Below are 12,180 nucleotides of genomic sequence, written 5' to 3' on the forward strand. Positions count from 1 at the left end.
TCCTCACCAACAAGCGATCTTTGCCGTCCTCGTTCCTAAACAGAACACCTGCAGTTGTCCACTTGACAATGGAACCACCACATAAATAACTGTGTGTTTGCAGGGTTAACTGAGATGTCTGCTCCAGGATGACAGCGGAACATAGAATTGTTGCTGCTTCCATTAACCAGCGAGTGTGAGTGTGTGTGTGCGTGTGTGCGTGTGTGTGTGTGTGTGTGTGTGTGTGCGTGTGTGTGTGTGTGTGTTGGATTTTGTCATTGTCACGTCCCTGCAGCTCAGAATGCCGGTCAGGTTATGGTAGAGAACCTCAACTATCACAGATTGTTGTTTCAATATTTTGTCACAGGTTGGGTTTCCACTTAATTATCGAGCGCATTTTCAAGCAAACAGTTGAAGTACATAAAAAAAGAAATGTGCATTGTGTGTTTCCATCAATGGCTTTGGAAAAAATAGAATAGCCTGAGTAATACTTCTGGAACATGGTGGTGTAGGCGACTTTACACACGGCTGTAAGACGCAGAAGAGGAGGAGGAGGAGGAGGAGGAGCTGTGCCCAGTGAAGAAGGTTCAAGGGTTATCTTCAGCAGGACAAGTCAGACCAGCTCGTTTTGGACATGTTGCTGCTGTCCAGAGACGAGGACAAGGTTTGGGAAAATTGGAGAGGACGATGACGCCAGCAGGGCCCGCTGGTCAGTCAGGACAAGATCTGCTACCTAAGAGCTTTTTCAGGTTGAGGGTTTCAGTCTCCCATCTTGTTTGGTTTTTCTTTGTTATAAAAAGGCAAAAAACACATCAAGTGAGAGCGCATTTTTCTTTGTTTTTGCTAGAGGGATGTTTTTTTGATATTTCCATCAACCTTGACTGATGCGACACTTCAAAATGTGCAGCAAGAATATGTAGCAGCAGCGGTCTGCTGGTGTTCAGCTGGGGCAGTTGGGATTTTCTCAGCTTCCATCCTTCCATTTTCTATACCGCTTATCTGTTAAGGGTCGCAGGGGGGTGGAGCCTATCCCAGCCAACATTGGGTGCGAGGCGGGGTTCACCCTGGACGGGTCACCAGTCCATCACAGGGCCATCAGGAGCAATTAGGGGTTCAGTATCTTGATCAAGAGTACATGGACATGGTCACCGGGGGAAGTGAGGATCAAACGGACGGCCACTCTACCTCTGAGCCGTGCTGCCCTCAGCTTGCATCCACTTTGCTTCAATTGCAAATGCTCTGTGCACCCATGGGTGATATTAAAAAAAAACGTGCTGTCAGGTTCGACGTTGGCTAAAGCTTCTAAAGTTTTCTCTGTTCAATAACATCCAAGCAGCAAATACCGCCAAACCGTTAGCATGAAGAACTGAGGGGGATTTAGTTTTTTAAAGGTTTTAGTATAAGAAAATGTTTCTCCAACTCACCAGACATGCCATCTAAACATGAGTCATAAAGACGACTCCATCCCTTCATGAGAAATACTGTGTAATTGTCTCGGAAATTACTGCTGATCGGGCCTCCTTGTTAGAAAAGAAAAAAAAAAAAAAACATGAGGGTTTTAAAAGAGTAGCGCCTGCAGCTGAGTAGAGCGACCAGAGCTCAGAGAGAAATCAGCTTACTGTTGCACTCGCAGTACAGGGGGGAGGGAGGTTACTGACCCTCGTACAGCAAATCTATAGCAGTTCAGCTGCACCGTCACAGATACCAGAGTTTGTTGTACTTTCAAATCACACTTCCTGGTACTACACACACACACACACACACACACAGGTGCACGGGGAGATTGTTGAGAAGTATGTGACGTTACCTTTGATGTGAAATTCATCATGAAACAAAGAGCTTGTCAGATTGTCTGATTGTAATTTACAAAACCTTCATGAGCTGTTAGACAGTCTAGACTAGTAGGCATCCATCTCTCCCTCTACCCCCCCTCTCTCCTTCTCCCCCCCCCCCTCTCTCTCTCATCAAATTCTGTGTGAACAAACATCAGAAGAGCCTGTAGGGGACGACTGCCCAAAAGTGTCACTTATCCCCTGTTGTACAATTAATTGTGTCAGAACTACAAAGTCATGCAAAAGTTCTTGGAGAGGGAGCGCGGAGGGATGGGAGCCGCGAGGAGGTTCACCCCACATGTGGGACGAGGATAAACAACTTAGCATTCGGACGTGGAGGCTCATCACCAGCACACTGACTTCCTAATGAGACTCAGTGAGCCCCGGAGTGGCTGGGGACTCAGAAGGAATATTAGAGGCTCTCTCAGGAGCTCCATTTAGATGTTTTAAGGTCAGAAGATGAATGAATTCTTCCCTGAATTTATTTATTTGAGGCCATAAGATAGATGATGTTCCCTCAATGAAGCGATGTTGGGCCTGCAAGGTAGAACGTGAACACAATTTAGATATTGAGGCCAAAAATAGAACTTGTTCCCTCAGGACATCACTTTTTCTATCAGTGTAGTTCTTTTGAGACTGTGAGATAGAACATGGGCTGCACAGTGGTGCAGTGGTCAGCACTGTCTCCTCACAGCAAGAAGGTTCCAGGTTCCAGTCCCGGCTCCATCACAGGATCTTTCTGTGTGAGTCTCCATGTTCTCCCTGTTCCTGTGTGGGTTCTCTCTGGTACTCCAGCTTCCTCCCACAGTCCAAAGACATCAAGAGGGGACGAGGCTGATTGATACTCTAAATTGACTGTAGGTGTGACTGTGAGTGTGAATGGTTGTCTGTCTCTATGTGTTGGCCCTGTGATGGACTGGTGACCTGTCCAGGGTGAACTCCGCCTCTCATCTGTAGCCGCTGGGATAGGCTCCACCCCCCCCCGCGACCCTTGATAGAAAGGAATAAGCGGAAGACGATGAATGAATGAATGAGATGGAACATGCCGCCGCAGTGTAGGTGGGAGGGAGGGAACTTGTTCCCACAGTTTAGTTATTTTGAGGCCACAAACTATGACTTTGTCCCTCAACTAAGTGATTTTGAGACCAGGAGATGTAACCAGTTGAACACATGGGGAAAAAAACAACAACCCTCAACTGAGGGACCGCATTTGATCTGCTGGCCTCAGACTGCATCGAGTCTCTCAGGCCACTGCAGGAAGTGAAGGTAACCAGAGGTTTGACAGCAATGCACGCGAGGATTAGCCTGTAACACTCTTCACACGTCACCGCCGCGTCGGACAGAACAGACTCATTACTGCACCCTAATGCTGCTGCTGGATGAAGCCGATATCCAGACGCCAAGCGCGTCAGTCCCACCAAAGAGAGCGTCGAGTGAAATTCATGAACAAATGAACGTCTTCAGTGAAAAATATCACCTCCCAAACAAAGAAGCCGGTGGGTTGACGGCTACAGATTGAGTTCAGGAAAAAATGTGGCTTCCTTCTTGTACTAGAAAACAACACCAAAAAGGTACCTGTCAATGTGAGGCGCCTTTCGTCAGTTCAAAGCTTCAAGTGTTCACCTTTGATATGAGCTGTTGAAGTGTAGTCACGCACACACACGCACACACACACATTACTGCAGTCATTGTTTGTGCTCCAACATTACTCCACAGCCGGAGACAAGAATTATGTGTTTGTCCCAACCAATAAACTCTGATGTCAAAGTGATATAAAAGTCTAAATAAATTGAATTGCCGGGGATATAAAAAGATGACTGTGTCATTACCACGGATCATGTTCTCAGGACGGGGGGTTGTGTGGTGCCGCAGTACTAATACCATTAGTATAATTGGACACTCGTTCAGATGTAAGACAAGTATTTTATCAGTCAATGAAATCGGCTGCCCACTCACTGTCAGAAAGAGCCGAGCAAGGCTGTATATCTGTACGCCATCACAGATCGCTCTGCTGCTTTATCCTGGTGGAGAGGGAGCCGAGAGAGAAGCTGTTCGCCTTTGCCTTGGAAAACCTGCTGCTACAACAATCCTGAAATCACAATCACTGTGTTGTCGCTCTGGAACACACACACACACACACACACACACACACACACACACACACACACACTAAGGGGAGACAATAAATAAGGTTTTCTAAACTGATGAATCCAACACCAACATGAAAAAAAATTGGTTTGATTTAAATGCAGTGAAAGAGTAATGGAACTAAAAGTGATTTATTTCAAAAAGCATATTCGTGTTTAGGCTAGAATGAAATTTGTCATTGTTGAACGTTACGTGGTTACATTTTGGCGACTAAATTCAAACTTGTTTCTCACCACTTTTTTTTTTCTTTTTTTTTCTTTTTTCCTTTAGCATTTATTAAGATCTTACTGACTTTCATTTTGGGTAACAGCATTTCATCAGACAGTTACTTCCGGACACGCTGAGGTTTAAGCAGAATTAATGTGAATATCGGTTTCAGGCAGTCTGCTTCTGTTGAAAGAGACCTGCTTATTTTCCGGTGAAAAATGAGCAGCATTCCCGCTGATGGGCTGTAACTGAACAAGACGCTGAACCAGGACCTTAACTCCAATAAGGTGACAGTTGGGCGGAGGAATAACTCCATTACAACGTGTGCGGACCCACAATCACACTATGAAGTCCAGTTGGGAAGCAGTTTGAGAAACACAGCAGTTCAACAGCTGGACACGTGACCCACAAACTAACACACACGCGCGCACGCACGTTTGACTGGGTTAATTAGCAATAATAAGGTCAGGAGTTGGGTTGCTTGTATTTGCATGTAAACATTGTCACTTTACATTTACATGGTCTACAATGTTCTTATATGCACAAGACCCGGGCACTGCCGTGGAAACATAATTTTTTTGATAACCTTTAAGTGACAAGTTGGACTACGACTTGATCGGAGACACGTTACTGTGGTTACCGAGGTCTCTGCGCGCCTCCTCGACTTACTCGCTCTTTGCAGCATTTCAAATCACAAAAAAAACAAACAAAATAATTTATCCTGCAAAGTATATTTGACTCATTTCTGGTCCCCCCCCCCAAAAAAATACTATACACACAGAAGACTGAATCACATTACTAGAACCATAATTAAAGGCAAATAAAGGGTCTTCTTGAAGTCTGTTTGCTCACTTTATATGCAGATTCTATCACTGATTGAAAGATCTCAACAGTTGCTTGATTCAGTTCGACAAACCTCAAACTACATGACGACGCAGCGGAAGTTTCCAGCGAGTGTTGCAAAAGTCGGCTCAATGCACAGTGGTTTGCATAATTAACAAGAAAAAGATCAAGATACTCTGGTAGCAACATGACACAAAGGGGTTGAGTTCAAAAAGCGAAGCCCTGATGTAGAACGTGGGCGCGCGCAGAGCATCTTCAGCCATTAGCGGGTCGGTAGCACGTGAAGGGGAACCCGAGTGAATGAGTGAATGAGTGAATGAATGCTCATTTATGCAACTCCTGCAATCACCTTGGTCCAAATGCTGTCCTCAGTGTGAACAAACTCCCGCTACCCGGAGCTAAAAAAGAATCAGTGGAAAGATTCTACCACATTATCCTTTGTGATCTGACATGCCTGATGCTCATAATAAAAACTTCAAATGTCCTGAAGTAAACAGCAACTGAAAAAAGGTCTTAAAGGCCAAGTTTAAGAGCTCTCGCGATTCTCAGCATCTCTTTTGTCTTGTGTCCGTTTCCGCAGTTGCTCTGTTGTGTGTATTTTCTGCAGGGTTCATTTTTGAATCCTCAATGTCAAAACAAAAAAAGGAAAACCGAACTAAATGGGGAACATTGAACAAACTCATTCATGATTGGGAAGGACAAATATTTTGAGGTTTTTTTTCCTCCTTTTAAAAAAAAAAAAAAGAGAGGAAAGTAATGCTGACTACAAATCCCCATCATTTCTGGACCTGAGTTAAAATATGTGAACAGCAGGAGATGGGAATGCTCTTGATGGGAAAAAAAAAACAAAACATTGATCTGCAGTAAATGTGGCCTCGATGAGATGTGAATTTCAATTACAGTCTGGATACCCAACAATGCCCTGATACACTGAGAAGTTCTGAGTTAATTATTTGGTTGACTAATGTGATGGCCTTGAGCGAACACCAACCCCCCCCCCCACCCCCCCCCCCCCCCCCCATTAGGATTCGGCAGGTCGGGGACGGCGGTAGCAGGAGGTTTCAAACAGGAAACACATTTTAATCTACAGTAGGAAGTACAGACTGATGAAAGTAATTGCTTCCACTTCATAGTCTTCACAATGCAGGTTCTATGTTCTAGACGGAGAAGTGGAGGTTTAAAGAGACACAGGTGCTGCAAGTTCAGATCCAGTGACAGTCAGAGCGACCTGGATCTGGTCAGCTAACGGGGGAATCTTAAATGGTCGAGCGCTCGCTTCGCATGTGAGAGGTAGCAGGAACGACGCCTGCACCCCCCGAAGTGTTGAGGCAGACCCGTGCGACCTAAAGTTTAGAGAAGCAAACCTGGTAGCGGGTCTCTGGAGGAGCACGATGGCGAATGCTAGCTGACATGAAAGAGCATTCCTAGCCTGCCAAACTGGAAGTAATTCCTCGAGACCGCTATCCATGTCCAGCTGATGGGCGGCTGTAGACGGAAACTCTTCTTCTACTCTGTTAAAACGGCGTGGCGTTGCCTGTACCAACATTTTACAGGGCACATTCCATAGCCGCCTTTATTTGTTGCAAACCGGGTGATGGAAATATGGCTACTTTGAATTTCTTTACTTTTTTTTGGCCACATTTTCAAAGTTAGGTTAAAACTAGCTTGACACGCAGCTACAGCGCGTGTGCTTGTTTGCTAGGGTGGAGAACAAGGCAGAAACATTCAAAACATCAAAGTGGGGATGGATGGTGGAGTCACATGACCATGGCAATGGATCACGTTAATAAAGGTCAATGAGGGAGAGTGTTCGGGATAATGTGCACAGACAGTGCAGGACCGTATTGATGACACGATGGCGCGCGCTGGTGTTGGCGCAAGCGTCAGTGACATGAACACAGTCACTTCATTTACTTTGCCTCTGAATGACGTGAGGGAATCCACTGATCCCGGTGAATCGAAAGAGATTAATTAATTGTGGCCCGAAAGTTTGCTGATACTGATTTGCTTGCAACCAGTGATTTGGAAAGTCAATAACGTTGAATTATTGCCCAGGCCTGTAAGGATTTGTTAAATATTCATTGTTGATGTGCCCTTGAACAAGGCATTTAACTTAAACGCTTAAATCACTAGCAGATGTCGGTGTGAATAAATGTGAGAGCGTGAGGCAGGGCGGGTCAGTCGCTCCGTGATTGACCCGCGGTAAATTAAAGTCCAGTCTTACACCCGTAAAAATTTAACAAGGACAAACCCTACAAGTGGACCTGACCATCTTCAATTACTGAGCATAATTGGAGCTCTGGCTTCGCCGGCCGCCTGGAGAGGAGAGTTTCAGTTCAGACCAAGTAGCTTTCAGAATCCCAGTAAATCAGCCAGAATGTGAGTAATGATCTATTTGGGTACAGTAAAATATTTGACTGATCGTCATCAGTTATTGGCATTTGATGAGTGTCTCTTTTGTTGCGCTCAAAGGTGATGGATGATGTCTAAAAGCTTCTTCATCCACAGCCAGAGAGCTGGATGATGGGTGAGATGTAGTGTGGCCACCGATTCATCCCTGAGCGATGAATTCCATTGAAAGTACACCAGAGAATGCGGGGAATCAATCAGCTCAAAGGAGGCCTTTGATATCAGCAGATTGGTGGACTGTCTCAAAAGAAAAATATCAAGAATGTGATGGGTGTTTGGTCACCAAAGCAGAACAAATGTTTCAAGCTCTGCATCGGAGTACAAGTGATTTTGTGTCTCTTCCTTTTACTGAGTTCACTAATCCCAATACCCACTGCTCACACATAACCAATCCCAAATAAGCTCTTCTGGACTTGCCTTTGTTGGAGAATTGGATTGATCAGACAAAAGCTCACTTTCTGACATATGCGCTTTTGTCGCCTTCCAGTCGGTAAGTGAAAGGACGCGCCAGGTAAGCCGAAGGGTGATGCTGTCAGAACAGCACGGTGCCTGGTTCTGCCTCAGCAGAGCAGCTGCTTTGAAGCCCCGGGAGCAGAGAGTGCTGAGTGCTATTTTTCAGTGCCTTAGTGGAACACTGCACGGTGGGAAGGCGGTAGCACGGAGCCAGCTTCCATAGATTTGACGACGAAAGCAGGCCTGTGGGCAAAGAAGAAACTTGTGTAATTATCTGTTGGATTCTTGATCATTTACCACAGATGTTATTTCCTGAAATGTATCCCACGCTGAACTCTCACAGACAGAAGACACTCAGGTTAAGTGCTACATATTAATTATTTGCCTCTATGTACAAATTCATGTTGACTTGCAAATTAATTCAGAGGTACCAAAGAGTAAAAAGCTGTAAAACGCAGTCACAAATGTCAACGGTTTCAGATTACAAATTGCCAAGTGTTCTAGTAATGGATATTTAATGTTACCCTCTACCACACTTGCTCGGCTAGCCTTTACAAAATGTTAAATTTAACATCTACACATCAAAGACAATATTTCTAGGCCAGTGGAGAGACCACTATACTTTACAAATATCCTTTTGAATAGAAGAAAAACACCCAAGATGGTTAAATATTAGCAGAGACATCCATCATTAAAAAAAAAAAAAAAAGAGTCAGGAGCCATTATAAACATCAGAAATCCAGTTGCTGCTTTCACATTCACCCAGCGAGCAAATGCTAGCTATCACTAAACCCTGCATGCTGCTTTGCCAGCACAGGAGAGACATCTGGCTCAACCTGTTTTCATTGAGCTGCAGAGTAAATAATGCTCTGGTTTGTTTGTGTTCACAAACCATCCTCCTGGGCGGCGGTAAGCCCAGGAGGCAGAAATGATACAACAGCTGGGTGGGCGAAGAATACACACTGAAAATAGTCACCCAAGACAACATCCGCAACATGCAGCCGAAAAGACGACCGCTGAGGACATCACCCTCGTTCAAAAAAAAAAAAAAAAAAAAAGTACTGCCCCCCTACAGATTGTACCCGTGACCTCACTAAGTGATGCTAACAGATGCATTTACATAGGCAGGTGAAAAATTGCAGGAAAAAACTGATAAAAAGCGTGGAGAAAGAGCGTGATAATGCCACGGCGGCATGAGGGCTGACGGTCTGATGGACAGCCTCCCTCCAGTCGAGTTTCAGGGACTAGATTTTACCATGACGCACTGAGGCTGTTCTAGCAACTTGTGGCGGCCAAACAAGATGCCAAGACATTTTTTAAAGTGGTTTTTTTTTTTCCTCAATGACACTCTCTAATTTTTTTTTTGCAAGTTTTTGAACCAGAAAACAAACTGCATGTGATTACTCAGGAAAGAAATCTCCTCACCATCGCAGTCTCCAGGCTGTGAGCAGAGATCAGCAGCATCCCACTCATAATTCTCATCAACCGAGGGCTTTCTGCCGGGGAGGAGAGAAAACATCACGTCACACAAACACAAACCTGCTCTGGATATTTAATGAAAACCTCGTCGTATCTACAAAGCACTCAGAATGAACCGAACATCAGCTTCTTCTGATGATATCTTTCCTCGTCTAATTTTCAAGCAAGTTTGCCAATTTGTCTGAAATGGTTTGACATGCTGCTTAATGGAGATGTTAAAAAATGTAATGTTCACCTACAAAAGAAAGGGCCTGATGAGATCTCTACAATAAGCATGTTACTTTATGTCCGCTCTATAGCCACAATTCTACACACTTGCATGGTCGATAGGAAGAAAGTATCCATAGAAAATTACATCAGGCCCCTACTGAAAGCCTGCTATCGACCACAGGCTTCTCTTTTGCTTCAAATAGAAGCCACCACATCTCCTTTAATTTCCTTTATTCATCGTGTCCTAATACCTTTGGCTCGTGTCCATGTGGCGCCTGTACTTGTCCTCTGTGCTTCCCTGACTCTCCTCCACAGTTTCAGGTGAGTTTCTGGTGAACGTGGTAGTAAAGTGACACAGGGACAGCCGTCGATTAGCGGGCTCCATGCTCCCTCTGCCGCTGCTGGCGTAGCTACTGTAACTGCTCCCACACTCTGGCACCCCCTCGTAGCCTCCCGCCTCCAGTTCTAGCGCCTCTTGATTATCGTGTGGCCCGTCGTTAGGAGGCGGTACGCAAACGGAAGATTCCTTTGCAGCCTCCAAGTAATCCATTGCTTCTTTCATGGAAGCTGGCCATTTGGCAACATTGGGACGGACAGATGTCACTCCTCTTGGCTCATTGTTGCAAAGCGCATCTGGATTTTGCACAGGCCTCGGTGGACTGCCTCTCAGAGATAAGGGGTCCACAGCAGGAAGAGAGCGGGTGGCAAACTGAGTAGCAGAAGGGTGATTTGTAGGAGATTTTGAGATATTCCCTGTAGGTGAGCTGAACGGAGGATGACAGGGGGGTGCAGCAGGAGAGCAGTCCCCTTGATTAAGAGAGTATATCCATGCATCAGGTGTGAGGAAATTATTCTCTTTCCGTCTCCTTGAGTCTAGGCTCTGACTTCGCTGCTTTGAGTCCCAGAATTTAGATCTCAAGAGCTCTGCTTCTGGTGAGTGTGAAGAAGCAGGACGAGGGCAGTACAGGCTCGTGCTCCTCCTCATGTCCTCACGAGTCAGAGAGCGCCCATGTTGCACATGAGAGGCGATTCTGTGATGCAACATGGGCTTTCTAGGCGGCATGACGCATACCTCAATCTCTGGCTCATCCACACTCATCTCAACGCTCAAGCCCTCATCAGTGGGCTTGGGGATCTCTACCTCCGTTTTAGAGCAGACTGGTCCTGCATCATGAGCCAAATCAGATCTTTGAGCATATTTATTGCCATGATAAAGCAACCTTGAAAGGCTGCCATGACTAAGATTGTCCTGCCTCCATGCCTCAGAGCAGGAATCATTTGTTTGTATTTCTAAAACAGTGGATTGTGGTGAATTATCATGGCCCCCTGGTGCTCCAGCTACCTTTTCATGTCTCTGGTGCTTTGGGGAGGGATGTGGGAGACTTAATCTGTCTCTGGAAAAAGTGTCTGCCTCCTCAGATTGGTGGGAGGTCTGTTTGGTGGAGGACAGAGCCGGATGATGGTCACTGGGCTGAAAACTAATGGGACTTGAAGGTGACAAGGGAGTGAAACGGGCCCTGGCTGAGGTCACAGTGAGGGGAGGGACAAGGGCACAGGCATCCCAGTGGATGGAGGATGAAGAGAAAGGACTCGGGGACAGACTGAAACTCTCCTTGCTGCACTGTGGGTGTCTGCGTGGCAAGGTGCTGCTCTTATACATCCAAACAAGCTCATTACCACCATCCTCTCTCCTTTCATAGTCTGGCTGCTCACCACTCACTTCTCTCTTAGAGCTTCTGTGCATTGTGTATTTCTGGAGCTCCCTCTCCAGCTCCTCCCTCTCCTGAGCCAGTTTCAGGCAGTGACTCAGATTCCCTCTCTCCCGCTCGTGCTCCATTTGGAGCACCAGAGTGCTGGCAGTCGTTGACGGCTGGCCAAGACCTGAGCGAATATGCGGGAGCATCGGAAATGTGGGAGTTAGTGTTCTGTCTTGATAGGGAACAGTGGCCAGACTACTGTTGGAGCACAGGCTGCTGAGGTCAGGAAAACCACTGATCTTCTGATCCGAGTTATAAGGGCATTGCGGGTGCTGGGTCACACCACATATTTGTCTCGAGGTGTTAGCATCCGCTATTCTGCGAGGAGGGAGGTCAACAGACAGCACAAACGGTGGATCTTTCCTGTCTTGCTGCTCTGAGTGCAGTGACACAGACCTTCGGATATCAGCAACGTCACACCTCACACTTTTCTTGCTGTGAACGCTCAGTGTATCCTGGTCATACGGTGGCGTGACGAACCGCCCATCCGGACCTCTAGAGATCAACTCAATTGAAGGAGAGACTGGAGAGGATGTTGTCCTAGTGAGAAGGCCTCGACCATAGTTAGACAGGGGCTGCTTCCGCCGATGCTGATTCTCAGGGCTATAGGAGGAACAATCTGTCTGCGAGGAGGAGGAGGAGGAGGTGGTAGAGGAAGTGGTGGGATAGAGGGTGCTGGCTGGAAGTAGGCTCTTCTTCAACACACTGTCTGTACTGCCAGAGCCTGAAGTCTTGCTGTGAGTGAGAGAGGAAGAGGGGCAGAATGGGTGAAAGGCAGAGGTGTAAAAGGAAGAGAAGACAGATATTAAAAGTAAGTGAATTTGAAGGTGGGCGAGATGTAGACAGATAGAGACCAAAAAAGC

General features: G+C 46.1%; 1 protein-coding gene across 1 annotated transcript in view; it reads right to left on the minus strand.

Annotated features, from left to right (window-relative positions):
- Positions 1–6,043: 6,043 nt before the first annotated feature.
- igsf9a (immunoglobulin superfamily, member 9a) overlaps positions 6,044–12,180 on the minus strand; it is a 52,150-nt gene continuing 46,013 nt past the window's right edge. Inside the window, exons 22-24 of the mRNA XM_086187520.1 lie at positions 9,812–12,052; positions 9,297–9,367; positions 6,044–8,114 (exon numbers count right to left, since the gene is read on the minus strand). Of these exons, the coding sequence (XP_086043646.1) occupies positions 7,951–8,114; positions 9,297–9,367; positions 9,812–12,052 (2,476 nt within the window). The 3' untranslated portion in view covers positions 6,044–7,950. The remainder of the gene's footprint in view (positions 8,115–9,296; positions 9,368–9,811; positions 12,053–12,180) is intronic.

The sequence above is a fragment of the Aulostomus chinensis genome, chromosome 19, assembly GCF_037954235.1.
Source record: "Aulostomus chinensis isolate RoL2024-O1b breed Wild chromosome 19, RoL_Achi_v1.0, whole genome shotgun sequence".
NCBI classification, from domain to species: Eukaryota; Metazoa; Chordata; class Actinopteri; order Syngnathiformes; family Aulostomidae; genus Aulostomus; species Aulostomus chinensis.